This window comes from Nicotiana tabacum, chromosome 22, assembly GCF_000715075.1.
Source record: "Nicotiana tabacum cultivar K326 chromosome 22, ASM71507v2, whole genome shotgun sequence".
Taxonomy (NCBI): domain Eukaryota; kingdom Viridiplantae; phylum Streptophyta; class Magnoliopsida; order Solanales; family Solanaceae; genus Nicotiana; species Nicotiana tabacum.
In genome coordinates this window covers 86,017,384-86,034,744 of record NC_134101.1, presented here as the reverse complement: position 1 = coordinate 86,034,744, position 17,361 = coordinate 86,017,384, and the positions used below count along the sequence as shown (strand labels likewise).

At 36.6% G+C, this 17,361-nt stretch overlaps 3 protein-coding genes across 5 annotated transcripts; 1 reads left to right on the top strand and 2 right to left on the bottom strand.

Annotated features, from left to right (window-relative positions):
- Positions 1 to 379: 379 nt before the first annotated feature.
- LOC142175967 (uncharacterized) lies at positions 380 to 919 on the bottom strand. The gene has a single exon (XM_075242978.1). It carries the CDS (start codon positions 917 to 919, stop codon positions 380 to 382), a length of 540 nt encoding a protein of 179 aa, XP_075099079.1.
- Positions 920 to 3,781: 2,862 nt separating this feature from the next.
- LOC107793291 (UDP-glucose 6-dehydrogenase 4-like) lies at positions 3,782 to 6,903 on the bottom strand. Of its 3 annotated transcripts, none has more exons than XM_075244403.1 (3): positions 6,744 to 6,892; positions 5,909 to 6,146; positions 3,782 to 5,433 (listed from the first exon to the last, which is right to left on the bottom strand). In XM_075244403.1, the coding sequence occupies exons 2-3, from the start codon at positions 6,017 to 6,019 to the stop codon at positions 3,973 to 3,975; spliced, it is 1,572 nt and encodes a 523-aa protein (XP_075100504.1). In that variant the 5' UTR covers positions 6,020 to 6,146; positions 6,744 to 6,892; the 3' UTR covers positions 3,782 to 3,972. The 3 variants fall into 3 exon arrangements, with proteins under 3 accessions (XP_075100504.1, XP_016471104.1, XP_016471105.1); XM_016615618.2 differs by having other exon boundaries at positions 5,909 to 6,135; XM_016615619.2 differs by lacking the exon at positions 5,909 to 6,146 and having other exon boundaries at positions 6,744 to 6,903.
- Positions 6,904 to 10,537: 3,634 nt separating this feature from the next.
- On the top strand, positions 10,538 to 14,792 carry LOC142175966 (uncharacterized). Its single transcript, XM_075242977.1, has 8 exons — positions 10,538 to 10,756; positions 10,850 to 11,066; positions 11,227 to 11,498; positions 11,816 to 11,993; positions 12,648 to 12,721; positions 12,814 to 13,009; positions 13,756 to 14,167; positions 14,381 to 14,792. The coding sequence occupies exons 1-8, from the start codon at positions 10,538 to 10,540 to the stop codon at positions 14,790 to 14,792; spliced, it is 1,980 nt and encodes a 659-aa protein (XP_075099078.1).
- The last annotated feature ends 2,569 nt before the right edge of the window (positions 14,793 to 17,361 follow it).

Below are 17,361 nucleotides of genomic sequence, written 5' to 3'. Positions count from 1 at the left end.
TTGTTTGGCTCGGGAGTAGGCATCAGTTCTTGTAATTACTATGCTACACGTTCCTTCCCTTTACTACTGGAAACCGAAATTGCGTTCATCTCCCTTGCTACCGTTTGATCTCCTCTAATTTGTTTAATTTCCTCCGGAGTTGGGAATTTCATAAGTTGATAGTATGTTGACGGCACAACCTTCATCTCGTGTAGCTATGATCTTCCAAGAATAATGTTGTAGCCCATATCGCCATCTACTACTTCAAACAGGGTCTTCTTCTTTACCCCTTCATTGTTTGTGGGTAGTAGGATCTCCCCCAGGGTTGTCACACTTGCTAAATTGAACTCGAAGAGGAGCTTTGTGGCCAGAATGATGCTTCCGGGTAGCTTGTCTTGCTCTACCACTCTCCATTGGATAATATTGGCTGGATCTCTAGGTCTACCAAAACACGTTTAATCTTAAAATATAAAACATTAAAAGATATTACATGGGCATCATTGTGTGGTAGTAGGAGCCCATCGGTGTCCTCTTTCATGAAGGTGATATAGTCCTCGACGACTTCCTGGAGTCTTTTGTTGTGGGTTACCGATACCTTTGTCTTTTTTGCAGCTAAGAAGGTTACACCATTGATCTCGTTCCCTCTGAAAATCATGTTGATCGTTAGACGAGGAGGATCTTCTCGTGACTTTGAGAGCTGTGTGTTATCCCAGTTGCGACCATAGTTGTTTTTAGCCCGGTCGCTCAAGAACTCTCTAAGATGGCAGTTCAGCAATGTTGCCACCTCCTCACGTATATGTCGGCAGTCCCCAGTCCGGTGGCCATTCATCCCATGATATTCACACCATAGGTTAGGATCCCTCTGACTAGGGTCAAATCTCATCGGCCTCGAGAACCGTGCTTCCTTAATGTTCCTCATAGCAAATACTAGTTCCACCATGCCGATATTAAAATTGTACTTGGACAGTCTGGGATAGATGGAGTCCGGGGAAACTAATACCTCCATATCCTACAACAATCTGTTATTTTAGCCACAATTAGCTCTCCTATCGGTAGCAAACCTAAACGCTGATCGGAAACCTCTGTCGCGTCTTTCGGCCCTTTCGTAGGGCAAAAATCGACCTCTAGAAGATCATCAATCTGTGTCAAAATCATTCTTCAACTTTTCCTTACTCTTCCGTCGATCCCGACCCTTAGTTGATGCGAAGAAACCGAGTTGGTCATCCTCTATTCTTATATTTGATTTATAGCGGTTGTGGACATCCGCTTATGTTGTTTCTTGGAACTCGAGAAGACTTTCTTTTAGTTTTCGGGAATCGTTCAGAGCTCATCGGGGTTCAACCCCTTTGTGAATGCCTCAGCTGCCCATTTATCTGGCACGAACAATAGCATCATTCTTTCCTTTTAAAATATGGTATGAACTCTCGGAGTAGTTCAGACTCTCCTTGTGCAATTCTGAATATGTCGGCCTTTCGGGCCTACACCTTCCTGGCCTCGGCATGGGCCTTGATAAAAGAATTTGTGAGCATCTCGAAGGAATCTATTGAATGCTCGCGTAAAAGTAAATATCATGTCAGGGCCCCCTTCATGAGGGTTTCCCCGAACTTCTTTAGTAAGACTGACTCAATCTCATGTGGAGCTAAGTCATTTTCTTTCACCGACATTGTATAGGTGGTGATGTGCTCTTGAGGATCCGAGGTCCCATCATATTTTGACACATCTGGCATTTTAAATCGCTTCGGGATTAGCTTCGGTACCTTGCTTGGTTTGAACGGCAATTGGGTGTATTTCTTTGAGTCCGACACTTTTAACACTAGCGGTGCGCCCGAGATTTGATCCCTTCGGGCGTTTATTTCCTCATAAACCGTATGAGTTAGAATTTAAAGGGATCATTCTCATTATTGTTACCAGATCCGCTGCCTTTCGCCCCAGCCCTATCGAAGTCGACCTCACCCCTCGGGGTGTTGTTATCAACCCTTTAAGTTGTTTGATTTGCGGGAGTACTGGGAGGAACTGGACCTCTTCCATTCATATTGTTGGAAGCACCCGACTACGCCTTCCACAACTCTGTCATGACCTGATCTTGTCACGAGAGATGGCCCATAATAGCCTTTTGTTGTTTCCTCAGGATTCTTACTATTTTCCCAACGTGCTCGTCTTCAACATCATCGGGTGTTGCCTCCTGAATGTGTCATGGATATTGCCCGCCATGGACCGACGTGGCTTCATCTCCCTCGTTGCAGGTATCGCTAATCGAATCTTCGTGTTGAGGCTGATTTCCTTGGGCCTCAACTTTGTGCGTGATGTTGACAACGTTATCTGCCATTTTTTACGATTTTCCGCTAAGAAACAAAGAATTAAACAGGTTAGTAATAGATGCAAAGATCAACCCAATTATGCAACTGTCTAAGCCCCACGGTGGGCGCCAAACTGTTTACTCGTAAAATGGTACAGTTGAATTTGTAACATGATTTATAGACAAGCGAATCAATTTGATCCCAAAATGATAAATAAATTAAATAAAATGCAAGACTTAGTATTGAAATCGAGATAAGGCAACAGATAGCTTGGTTCCGGGAGCTAAGCTTCTGGAGGCAGTAATACAAGTATCAATAGACAAGAAATAAAATATTATTGAGCTTTTGAATAGTATACAACATAAGTTCACCAGAAAATTCGTGTCCTTACAATGGTTGTTAAAGTCACTATTTATAGTTGCAACTAGGATGTTGAAATCCTAGGATCAAGCCCCTCTTAAATGAAACCATGAGAGTTATCGAAGAATGTGTAACGATAGGCTATAAATGCCATAATTCTCTATAATGGGTTGTGTATTTAATATTGTAGAATATTCCTCATTGAATGCTATCGGGTGATAGATATTTGTTTGTGTTTAATTGCAATATTTCCGTCGGGGATTTTCCGGTGCCAATCGGAGCTGCTGCCCCTGGTCTTGGTTTCCACTTGTCTTATTTTCCATCTGTCTTCAATTCTATGTGTCGCTCTGTTATAGAGTATTTAATGTGAACCGATTTTACCTTATACAATTATCATATTAGCTCGTTCTTGATGTGACCTTTGTTTACTTGATCCGAGCTATAAAATTGATGTTTGTAACTTTCCCCACTTTCCCAGTATGAGAGTGCAAACAAAGTACAAGAACAACAAGATTGACCGGAAATATTGAGAAAATGACAAAATAGTACCTTTCTTTTTTAGGTTGGTCTAAAATACGCTTTTTAATATACACACGAGGACTCTTAGATATTTATGTTAAATAAAATTGAACACTTTTGTCTTTAACAGATATGGCTCGCGAGGAGCACATGAGCCAGTTATATTGAAAAGACTATTCAAGATTATTATGTATTTACAAAATATCGTCACGTCCGAAAGTCCCAATTTGGAGGATAATACTCTCCCTACCAAAAGAAGACTCCATTCGCAGAATTCAAAACCAAAACCTCATTTTAGGAATAGAGACCTATTTACTACCCATCACAACTTTTGATGGACGTTGAACCATTGGGATTACCGTACCTAAGTCAATACAGTATTTGATATGTTACTGCTAATATGGAACGCATGCATCATTATAAGTTGCATCAGTGTTGATCAAGAGAAGGACGTTTCTTTGGTTTCTTAACCAACTCACATGCGTCTCACGAATCAATTCCGACTAAAATAACTACCGCAGTGTGTTTAAATATAACGGAGACCAAAAGTGTTCACTTTTTATAAACATAAAAGACTAAAACTGTCCGTGTGTAGATTTGAAGGATTATTTTAAATCAACCGTCAAACATAAAAGACTATTTTTGTCATTTTCTCGTAAATATAAAGTATAACAAATAGTGGTAGACAATGACTCTGTCCTCTGTCTACAAAGGGACAAAACAAAAAAGAACTTAAAACTGATGAAAAAATAGTAAAGAATTCCAGCTGACTGTCTGATTACTAGTATCTTTGATATCCAACCAAAAAATAATGCTTTCAAGCAACGGCAGGCATGTCCTTGAGCCAGGCATCCAGTGGCTTACCAATTGCATAGACAATAAATCCAATCTCTCTAAGTTTCTCCACATTAACAACGTTCCTACCATCAAATATGAAAGCAGGTTTCTGCATGTTATCATATATCTTCTGGTAATCAAGATTCTTGAATTCGTCCCACTCTGTAAGAATGCAAACAGCATGAGCATCCTTTGTTGCAGCGTAGGCATCCCAAACGACGGACACTTGTTTCACGTTACTGGGACTCATTGGCTGGAGGTGAAGGGGATGATCCCAATCAAACTTATTCATTGCGAGGTCCCTTTGGATTTGGTCCTCGTTAACCTGAGGGTCGTATATGCTCAACTTAGCCTTGTCTCCCAACAGTCCCTTGCAAACATCGATTGCAGGGGTCTCTCGAGTATCACCAGTATCCTTCTTGAAAGCAAAACCTAGAATGGCAACTTTCTTGCCTGATACTGTGTTGAACATGGAGGCAACAACGCGGTTGACAAAACGAATCTTCTGATAGTCATTGATCTTGATTACCTGTTTCCAGTATTCAGCCACCTCTGGAAGACCATTGCACTCGCAAATGTAAACCAGATTCAGAATATCCTTCTGGAAGCAAGAGCCACCGAAACCAACACTAGCATTAAGAAACTTGGGACCAATTCTCGAGTCCTTACCTACAGCATATGACACCTCTGAGACATTTGCTCCAGTAGACTCACAGAGAGCTGACATGGCATTCACAGAAGAGATTCTTTGTGCCAAAAATGCATTGGCAGCCAGTTTTGAGAGCTCAGCAGACCACAAATTGGTGGTGAGGATGCGATCTTCAGGAACCCATTGGGCATAAACATCCTTCAATGCTTGGATAGCCTTTTGGCCTCCCGGGGTTTCCCGACCTCCGATCAAGACTCGGTCGGGCTTAAAAAGGTCTTCGATTGCGGTCCCCTCAGCAAGAAACTCGGGGTTTGAGAGGATTTGGAAGTTAATTCCCTTGCTGTTGTGAGTCAAAATCTTTTCAATTGCCTCAGCAGTTTTGACTGGAACAGTTGATTTCTCAACAACTATTTTGTCAGATTTTGAGACGTCAGCAATCATGCGGGCTGCACTCTCCCAGTAAGTGAGATCTGCAGCCTTGCCTGCTCCAAGACCCCTCGTCTTGGTAGGAGTGTTGACTGAAACAAAAACGATATTAGCCTCGCGCACATGCTTCTCCACATCTGTGCTAAAGAAGAGGTTCCTGCCTCGGCATTCTTTGACTACGTCCTCAAGTCCTGGCTCATAGATGGGGAGCTGGTCGCTATTCCAGGCAGTAATGCGAGGCACAGAAATGTCTACAACGGCAACTTCAATGGAAGGGCATTTGAGTGCTATGACGGCCATGGTGGGGCCACCCACATATCCAGCTCCTATACAGCAAATCTTCACCATTTTCCTTTGTTCTAAACTCTGCAATAAGAAGTTCAAGCATTTTCTGAGGCTGCCTTCTCAAATCAAAGGAAATGTAAGGAACATATTGAAACTTGTTCTATCAGAAAGCATGTGTAGACGTATAATCTACAAGCTTTCATGTGTTTATAATTGGTCATCCAATGAACCTACTGCAACAAACTTTTGTGACCAACCAGATGGCATCCATAATAAAAAATAGTGATTCGACCACAAAACATGCAAAAGACTACTTTTTATTTGCATTTCTCATTGCAGCACGTAGTAATTGGAGAATGCACAAACAAGAAAAGGCTGCTGAAACAAGGATGCATTGAAAAGTGGATACAGAAAGGGAACTCCTAGTATGGAAGAAAGATGAAATCCAATCTCCGGTTCAGAGTAATATTGTAACAATAGCATAAAGCTTCAGTCAAATGGAACAGTACCCAAAGGATGAGAGATTGAGTCTCTGAATCAATATACTACTGCTTACATGTAATTCTGCGGACAATACAATATTTATGAAGAAGCGCAGGAACTTGGAGTAGATGTAAAAATAGCACCAATTGTGCATACAAGAACAGTAAAAATTTGGTAATGGCATGTGGTAACCATGATCTTGATCAGATCTAAAATGAAGATGGAAGATTCAGACTCCAACTCTCGCTCTGCGCTCGGACCTCTGGATGTAGTAAGATCTTAACAATTAACACAGCATTTCTGCAGGAAACCTAAGACTATGAGTCAAAATTAAGAAGGAAGACAATCAAACACATCCCTCTAATCATATACGTAAAAAGTACTACTTTTTTTTTTTCCAGAGAACCTTAAAAATAGCAAAAAATTAGCACGAAAATCAGGAACTTCTATTATTCAGTCAGATATAAGGAAAAGACTCTTTTTTCTTTTTAACAAAAGTCACCTTATATCAGGCACTTCCATTATCAAATCACAACACCAACACCCCCCCCCCCCCCGGTTTCTAACCTAAAAGATACCATAAAGTTCACACTTTCTGATCTTGGTAAATCAGGCACTACCATTGTCAAATCAGACACAAAAAAAATATAATTTTTTTCCAAAAGAACCTGAAAATAGCAGAAAATTCACCTTTTCGATCTTGGGAAACCCCACAAATCCTACTTCACACTATGAATCAAAAATAAATTCTTTTACATAAAGGGGTCATAAAAATAAGTTCTTTTACATAAATGGGTCACCAAAATCAATTCGTTTCCATAAAGGGATCATCAAACACAAGAGTGTACATAAACGTGAATTAAACAATAGTTTTAATGGATTGAGATAAAGAAAATGAAGTGGAATACCTGTGAGATCGCTCAATTGATGTGCAAAAGAGAAAGTTGAGGTGTTTAATGTGTGTGTACGTTAAAGGCGGGTAGCTCCTTAAATAGTCGTTGCAGATCTAAGATCTCTGCGTTAGAGAACTGACAAGTCTGTAATGGGACAATCAGAGGAATAAATCTAAATATATACATATTTTTAAGTTTACACAAAAATATGGGTGAAAATCATTTATACATCCCAATTTTGCTTTAAATTGTTTTAATATATATATATATTTTAAATATACATTAAAATATGGGTGAACATTTACACATCCCAATTTTGTTTTAAAAATTAAATTCCCCTCTCACTTTTGAATTATTAATATTCTCCTCCTCATTTCTCAATTTACTATTTAAAATGTCTATCATAACCTCTATACTATCAACACTTGTCTATTTTCGTTTGTTTTTTTATATTTTTTTAATGTCATGAAATTTTTCTCATTTCTATTATTTATCTTATGAATTTACCTATACAACAACAAAAATCTCATTTTAAAAATAAAAAAAATAAAAATAATAATAAAGCATATTTTTAATGATATTGAATATTAAAAATAAAGAGGCAAAAAATAATAATAATAATTTGCTCATATATGTAATTTGTTAATAGCAATAAAAACTCAAAAACCTATTTACACAATTGAGAATTAAAAATAGTGAGAAAACCTACAAATATATACTCAACTCATGTAATAAAAAATTTAATTATTAAAAGATAGAGGTATTTTTATAACAATTCCTAAAAATAATCTATTTATATTTTAAATGAATTTTAAATTTTAAATGTAAAATATTTCATTAATAACAATCAAAACTCAAATATTTATATATTCAAATAAGAGAGAAAGTGTTAGGGCAGAGCTAACAGTTTGTTTGGATGATTGTTACGCATCGTTTCATAATGTATCGTATCGTACTATATTGTATTGTACTGTATCGTTTGATAAATACAATGTTTGGATAGATTGTGTCGTTTGCCATCATTTCATGAACACATACCAGCAATATGAAGAATAAACTTGCAACATTATAAAGAAAAATTATGATACAAGGTAAAATTACTATATAAAAAAGTAAGGTAAATGATAAAATAAAATAATTTAATAATAATAAAGGATGAGATTGAGAGAAAAAGACAAGGTAACGACAAGACCACACCAAATCAGTCGTTATATAAAATGACACATTTCGTCGTTATGTAACGACGGATTTAACGATACGATACAATAAAATTTAAGTAACAATCAAAACAAACATTGTATTTAAAGTAACAATACGATACGATACAATGGGTATCGTAACGACGGATTTAACGATACAATGGGCACATTTCGTCGTTATGTAACGACGGATTTAACGATACGATACAATAAAATTTAAGTAACAATCAAAACAAATATTGTATTTAAAGGAAATAAGAGGGTTCAATTGAATCCCCTGATAGAAAATTGGACGACGCAAATGGGGCAAATAGAATTTTTTTTTAGTTATATAAAAGTTGCTAAATTCCCTTGCAGTTAGAATTTTTTTTATTATAGTGGTAAAGGGGTTGAAATTTATTTGAATCACAAGTTCAAATCCAAGATTTAATATTTTAGTATTTTCTTAATCCTCATGTATGAATTTAGTGCTCTTTCATTGAGAAAATAAAGTTTAAATATATAATTAATGCGTGTTATATTAAAATAATAATCATAAAATAAACATAAATTTTGTAATAAATTTATACAAGGACTATTCTATTTATAATTTTAATAAGCTTAAGTTATAGTTTATAATAAGGTATACAATGATTTAAATTATACGTAATAAAAAATATCATATATAATTAAAAAGTATTATACATTTACATATAGGTTGGCAAAGACAAAATAGAATGTGTAGGATAAGAGGGGAAGAATGTCAATTGTTTAAAGTTGAGGGATGAATTTAATATTTAAAGTAAAGTTAAGGGGTGTAAATAATTTTTACCCTAAAAAGTATCTTACATCATAAATTTAGTACTACTCATTTTGTCCTTCCTTTTTTGATTTTCATTCGATGTTTAATAGTCACTTTGGAATTTAACTAATCTAAATTCACGGCAGGAACCATTAAGAAGGTAAAATGCTTCCTATCAAAATTGACTTTATTTTTACGGTTTAAATTCTAAATCTCTAATTAAATATAAAAAATTATTTACCATCACACCATCATCTTTGATGGTCATTGCTGCTATTTTGTCACCATTGATGGAGAGCGTATAGGGACTCGCTTACACCTTCTTCTTTCTTTTTTTGACTTTAATTTATATATATTAACAGGGTAGCAAAATATTGCACTAGCAAGTAAAGTTAAACTATCATGTTATTCTAAAAATGTTTAGAATTAATCTAAGATTTAAATGTTTTAAAAACAAGGCAGTGTTGAAGCAGATAACACGCCTTATTTTCAAATTATATATCTCACATTTAATGAAAAATTACTTAGTGATATATTTTAGATGATTTGATAGGGAAAAAACTTATTTATACTATTGGTATATATTATTCAAATTCCCCATCCCTTAATAAAATTTAAGGATAGCAGAGAGAGATAACATTGTTAGTATACTGTATTTGTAAAATAATTCTGCACAAGGAAAAATAACGTATAAACATAAATGTAGAAGAAATAAAATTTGATCTGAGCCCACTGAATTTACAGTGTTTCCTTAAGGAACTTAGTCTCCTTTGAATGTCGGTTCCTTATTCAACAATGCTAGAATCTGCTTGTACTGCTCCTCTATAAAGAATGGTCCTTTTCCAGCAAAAACATCCTGCAAGTCACAGCTAAAAGAGCATTGAGTACCAGCATTGCTAGAAACATTGTTAACAACATTAAATTGTGGAGTTGCTCGACCAAATTGTCCATTTGTACCACTATTTCCACGACCAAGTTGTCCAATATTGAGCTGATTGAACCTCTTTTTTCCTTTAAAATTTTAAGGATATCCAATGGAGTTTATAGTAGTTTTTTTTGCTATGACCTTTGTAACCATAATGTTCACATTGCACAAAGATTTTCTTTCCCTTGTAGCCTTAGTTACGACCTACCTACATAGCTACTAGTTCATTCTTATTAGTTACTGCACCCATACTAGGACACTGTCTAGATTCATTTTCAATCACCATTGCATAAGCTTGATTGATGGAAGGCACATTTGACTTTATAAAGTTCTGTTTTCTAGCTTGATCATAAGAATCGTTTAATCCACTAAGGAATTGCAGCAATCTCTGCTGCTTTAAATGATCAACATAATCCTTTGAATTGGCCTTAGGTACCATAGCATCATACTCAATCCATAAATCCTACAATTTTGTGAAGTAACATGAAACAGAATCTGTACCTTGTGAGAGAGTGGCAATGGCTCGATACAGTTGAAAAATTCTCATGTGGTTCACTTTATCGAATATCTCCCTCAAGTCTTCCCATACAAGATGAGCATTTGAAGCATATGCAATTACACATAAGAGCTCTGTGGACACTTTGTTCATGAGCCATGAGATGACAATAGCATTATAAGTCTCCCATTGCTCTTGTAGCTCAGCAGTACATGATTCCTTCGTACAAGTTCCATTCACGAACCCTAGCTTTCTCTTCCCAAGTAGTGCGATCTTCATCGTCCTACTCCATAGCCCATAATTTTCATATCATGTAAGCTTCACAGCTTGGAATAGGACGATGAAGCTTAGTCTCCTTCCAGTGTGAAGCTTACATGATATGAAAATTACGGGCTATGGAGTAGGACGATGAAGATCGCACTACTTGGGAAGAGAAAGCTAGGGTTCATGAATGGAACTTGTACGAAGGAATCATGTACTACTGAGCTACAAGAGCAATGGGAGACTTGTAATGCTATTGTCATCTCATGGCTCATGAACAAAGTGTCCACAGAGCTCTTATGTGTAATTGCATATGCTTCAAATGCTCATCTTGTATGGGAAGACTTAAGGGAGATATTCGATAAAGTGAACCACATGAGAATTTTTCAACTGTATCGAGCCATTGCCACTCTCTCACAAGGTACAGATTCTGTTTCATGTTACTTCACAAAATTGTAGGATTTATGGATTGAGTATGATGCTATGGTACCTAAGGCCAATTCAAAGGATTATGTTGATCATTTAAAGCAGCAGAGATTGCTGCAATTCCTTAGTGGATTAAACGATTCTTATGATCAAGCTAGAAAACAGAACTTTATAAAGTCGAATGTGCCTTCCATCAATCAAGCTTATGCAATGGTGATTGAAAATGAATCTAGACAGTGTCCTAGTATGGGTGCAGTAATTGATAAGAATGAACTAGTAGCTATGTAGGTAGGTCGTAACTAAGGCTACAAGGGAAAGAAAATCTTTATGCAATGTGAACATTATGGTTACAAAGGTCATAGCAAAAAAAACTACTATAAACTCCATTGGATATCCTTAAAATTTTAAAGGAAAAAAGAGGTTCAATCAGCTCAATATTGGACAACTTGGTCGTGGAAATAGTGGTACAAATGGACAATTTGGTCGAGCAACTCCACAATTTAATGTTGTTAACAATGTTTCTAGCAATGCTGGTACTCAATGCTCTTTTAGCTGTGACTTGCAGGATGTTTTTGATGGAAAAGGACCATTCTTTATAGAGGAGCAGTACAAGCAGATTCTAGCATTGTTGAATAAGGAACCGACACTCAAAACAACGTGGAAAGTCAAAGCAATATGGCAGGTATTACAGCTTGTTTCGTGTCCAAAGATATTAATAGTGAATGGATTGTGGACTCAGGTGCCACACATCATATAGCTACATCTATGAATTTATTAACAAATGATAATAATAAGAAAGAATATAAAGATACAATGCATTTGCCTACTGGAGATAAGATATATATTTCTCATACAGGTCTTGCATCTCTGTTTGGTATTGAGGTTATAAAAGGTGTTTTATACATACCAGACTTCAAATTTAATCTCTTATCAGTCTCCAAACTCACAAGAGAACTGAGGTGTTCAGTAAAAAATTTCCCTGACTTTGGCCTCTTCCAGGATCTTTACAGTGGCAGGGTGAAAGGGATTGGTAAGGAGACAGAAGGTTTATACATTATCAAAGGTAGCAGTAATAATAATAGTAGAAACTGTAATGAAACAGCATCAGTTGCAATAAGAGAGGACTGCAGGTTGTGGCATCAAAGGCTTGGCCATCCTTTAGCTTCTGCTATGAAGAGTATGAACTGGTTAGAAAGCATTGTAAATAATGATCTCCTGAATAATTGTCTTGTATGTCCCTTAGCTAAACAAACTAGATTGTTGTTTCCTACTAGTACTTCTAGGGCAGTATCCCCTTTTTATCTTGTTCACATAGATTTATGGGGCCCTTAGAAAACATATATCTATGACAAGAAGTACTATTTCCTTACTTTTGTGGATGACTTTAGTAGCTTTACTTGGATTCATTTACTACAACTCAAATCTGAAACAATTGTTGCAATAAAAAACTTCCTGTTAATGGTAAAAAAATAGTTTGGAGTAATGGTAAAAGTTTTAAGATCAGACAATGGCATAGAGTTCTTTAACTCATAATGCAATGATCTGTTACAAGATTTTGAAATACTGCACCAAAGCAGTTGTATTCACACTCCACAACAAAATGGAATCGTGGAGAAAAAACACAGGCACATCTTAGATGTAGCAAGGGCACTGAGATTTCAATCAAAAATGCCAATTTAATATTGGGGAATCTATGTAACTACTGCAGTATACCTGATGAACAGGTTACCCTCATAAGCTATTAGAGGAAAAAGTCCTTATGAGATGCTATACACAAGGCCTCTATCCTTAACTCACCTGAGAGTGATAAGGTGTTTGTGCTTTGCTTCAGTTGTTCCAAAAGGAGATAAATTTGTTGCAAGAGCTAAGGCATCGGTCTTGATGGGATATTCAGAAATACAGAAGGTTACATCTTGTTAGAGCTTGCTACCAATTGAATATTTATAAGTAGTGATATGGTATTCAAGGAATCTATGTTTCCTTTTGCAAAACAACAGGAGTCTCCCATCAGTCACAATCCTCATGTTGACCATATGAATTCTGGTATATGTGATGCTAGAATGCCATCTGCAGAAGTTACAAATAATTCACAAAGCTTAGACCAAGGTCCAGATGTGGATCAAGGCTTAGTTGAGCACACAACTGACAATGCAGAGGAAGACAATGAGTTGCAAGATAACTCATCATCTGAAGGCATCACTCTAATCATATAGGAAGATGAACCTCATGCACCTACTCAAGACATGGCATCTGACACTGCACTAAGGAAATCCTTCAGGACATCTATACAACCTATTTGGTTGAGAGATTATGTCACAACACAAAAAGGAACAAGTAAATATCCCATCACTAACTACATATCATATAATAAAGTCACACCAAAATACCAAAGCTATTTGACAAAGTTTTCTACATTAGTTAAGCCTAGATATTTCAAGCAAGCGCAAAAGATGCCAGGTGGATTGAAGCAATGAAACAAGAAATCAAGGCTTTAGAGGATAATAAAACGTGGGAAGTTGTAGATTTTTTTTAAAGTTGTTTACCATCAGGAAAACATACTGTGGGATCCAAATGAGTATACAAGATCAAATACCAAGCAAATGGAGATATTGAAAGGTTCAAGTCTAGACTAGTTGCAAAAGGTTATAGCCAACAAGAGGGTCTGGATTACCATTATACTTTTTCTCCTGTAGTGAAGATGGTAACAATGAGGTCAGTAATAGATTTGGCTGTTTCAAAAGGATAGAATTTATACAAGATGGATGTCTATAATGCCTTCTTGCAAGATGATCTTTATGAAGAAGTTTACATGGATATGTCTGAAGGAATTAGGAGGCAGAGGGAGTAGAAGGTTTGTAAATTGCTTAAGTGTTTGTATGGACTTAAGCATGCATCAAGATAGTAGAACATTAAGTTGTCTGATGCACTGGCAACAACAGGTTTCATACAAAGCAACCATGATCATTCCTTATTCATATTGAGGAAACCAGAAGGCATGGTGATCATCTTGGTGTACGTGGATGATTTACTCATCACAGGCAGCAATGATCAACTGATTACTGAGGCAAAGGAGATACTTCATCAACAATTCAAGCTAAAGAACTTAGGTGAGCTTGAGTACTTCTTAGGTATTGAGATTTTAAGGTCAGCATCTGGGGTAATCTTGAATCAAAGGAAGTGTGTTCTAGAACTCATTTATGAAATGGGACTCAGTGGTGCTAAACTAGCAATCACCCCTTTAGAAACCAATGTCAAGTTAACCACAATTGTATATGATCAGGCAACATGTTATACATGTGACTCACTTTTAGAAGATGCTAGTGCATATCAAAGATTGATAGGTTGTTTGCTGTATGTGACTATAACAAGACCTGATACCAGCTATGTTATTCAGACCTTGAGCCAATTCATGCAACACCCTAAGAAGTCCCATTAGGAGGCTGCTCTTAGGGTGGTTAGATATCGAAAGAATGCTCCAGGACAAGGTATTTGGTTGAGATCTAATCCTACATCAGAGTTGCAATGTTGGTGTGATTCTGATTGGGCTTCTTGCCCCAATACTAGGAGATCAATAAAACATTATGTGATAAAATTTGGTGAATCCCTCATTTCATGGAAGTCAAACAAGCTGCAAACAGTGTCCAGAAGTTCTGCTGAAGTTGAATATCGAAGTATGGCTTCTACTGTAGTTGAAGTCACATGGTTACTAAGCCTATTTCAAGAGTTGGGAGTTCCCATTAAACTTCCTGTTCTGGTGCAATGTGATAGCAAATCTGCTATACAATTGGCTGTTAATCCCATTTTTCACGAACAAAATAAACACATTGAGATCGATAGCCATTTCATTCGTATAAGATCAAAGCAGGGGTGGTCAAGTCTGTCTATGTCCATTCCAAGGATCAGCCAGCTGATTTACTCACCAAGAGACTCTCTCAAGCTTCACATGTTCATCTTCTTAGCAAGCTTGGTGTGCTGAATATATTGCACCCTCTAGCTTGAGGGAGAGTCTTGTGAACTCTAGTTAGTTATAGTCAGTTATAGTTAGTTAGAGCAGATATTGTGTCCATCTGGTAGTTAGTTGGTTAATGTCAGCTCATAAGTTAATGATTAGTGTTAGTTAGACTTGTATAAATATTCTCCAGTATCTTCAGAGAAGTAATAGAAAATTATTTCGCAATTCCTGCTTCTTCTTCATATATGTGCTCTAGAAGATTTTGCCATTAGAGCAGTGCAGAGCTATTGTGAATCTGCTCAGTGTGAGAGCAGATTTTAGCACTCGTGTACTTCCACACCTTTTTTCCTTAATCCACTATTTTGTTCCAGCTCCCTTTAGCAACCTAGTTCACTCTCTTGTGTGCACACGAAAGTGAATGAGCAAAGTTCTTCTTTTGTTTCTTGTTCTCGAATCAAACTTCTTTTGCTTTCCTTTCATCCAGCTTTCTCCTATGCATAAGAATGCACGTAATGAGCAACTCATATAACCTCCCGCATTCACACAAGTTATGTACTAAAACTATGCATTTTTCACCGTTTACCATTAACCAACAAGAGGAGTAGAGGATGTTTGACACTAGTCTATTTCTAACTAGAGGTCTCAAGTTTAGTTATTAAAAATTAATTTGTTTTAACACGAAACGCTTTACGTTTCTTAGCGAACTTGCCCACGCAAATTTGGATTAGTATGGCCAATTATGAACTTAGCATTCGGGTTTTTAAAAAAATGTTTTCTTGAATCGTATATCACAAACCCATGGCATTTCTATACTATAAATGTTGCATCACATGTTGGTTTTAGACTTGAATATTATTTCTAATGAAAACATTTTTGTAAAATAAGCACTCGGATGCATGTGGTTATTTGGGTATTGCATAAACTATTCTACCTAATGAGAATCTCATCTTAAAAATGAGTTTCCATATCAAATATTCGAAGTTTCTTTTATTATATAAGGTATTGTGCATTTCGTACGTTAGTGTCTTGAACTATATATGGACCCGTTTGGCCACGGGGTGGTTTCAGATCTAATTTGGATGAAAAGCTGTTGCTGATTGTTGGTGTCTGGTTTTCTTCTTCGTGAACACGAAGGAAGTATCACGTTCGCAAAGACGAAATATTTAGGACTACTGGTTTGGTCTTTGCGAACGCGAGGCAGTGGAAGCGAATGCAAAGCAGGGGCTGGTTAAGCTTACGCGAACGTGACGCAGTGCTCGCGAATGCGAAGAAGGAAGGGAGTGGGCCTGGAAGAGCTAAGCCTTCGCGAATGCGGCCGTGAGACCGCGAACGCGAAGGGGAAATTCTGAGGTATGCAAGTTTGGCCTTCGCGAACGCGAGGGTATTTTCGCATTCGCGAAGGAGGATTTCTGGGCGTAAGGATTTTGAGCTTCGCGAACGCGAGGGACGTTCCGCGTTCGCAAAGAAGGGCAGTGCTGGGCAGTGTGATTTTAAAGATGGGTCTTGGCCATTTTCTTTCATTTTTCTCTAGGCTTGGACGATTCTTGGAGGATTTCAAGAGGGGGCTTTCATCACCAATGGCAAGGTAAGTTGTTCCCACTCATTATAAGTCAAATACATTGATTATATCTAGATTTGAGCATGAGAATTAGTAGAAATTATGGATTTTGGTGGAAGACCTAGAAATTGATATTTTGGATTTTTACCACGACTTTGGGCATGAAATTGATAGCAAATTGTATAATTGAATTTGTGAGGTTATGGTAAAGTTTATCTTCAAAAATTTTCGGAATCCGGACACGTGGGCCCGAGGGCAATTTTGTCAACTTTTTGATCGGGATTAGAAATTATTATAAATTAGTTTATTATGAGTAATTGAGCATAAATTAATCGGTTTGCATAATTGTTAGCTAGTTTTAGAGCGTTGTGCATCAATTTGGGCCTTCAGAAGGGTGTGGAATGTCGGTTATGGAACTTCGGAGCGAGGCGAGTCTCCTTTCTAACCTTATAAGAGGGAATTTTTTTGCTAAAATATATTTGGGATTTTTCTGGAAAATACATGTTTGCCCATAGATTTTATCTACTCCCTCCGGTCCAAAATAAGTGATTTTTTGGTTGTTTTCACACATATAAAGAAATTCACCTTTTAACATTAATTAGCAATAAAATTGACCATATTAACCTTTACTATCTCTTCACATAAACACTCCTAACAAATACTCCAACATTAATTACTCCAAGGGCAATGTAGGAAAAAATAATTAATTCATTCTTGAAATTTGAAAAAATCACTTTTTTGGACCACAAGAAAAAACTAAAAATCACTTATTTTGGATCAGAGGGAGTACATTTTAGCAAATTCCCAAAATCCAAATTCTAAATTTTGGCCCAAAATATCACAATTACAATCTTTAAAAATTGTCCCAAACTTTGTATTTTATAAAAGAGCCCACTATTTATTATTTTGTAATAATGATTATTCGTATTCTCAGTCATCTGATAGTGTATTATATAGTTCATTATAAAAATGATAATTTTGTACTAAATTTATTTATATTCAAGATTACGGTTTGCGACAACATATGCCTTGGCT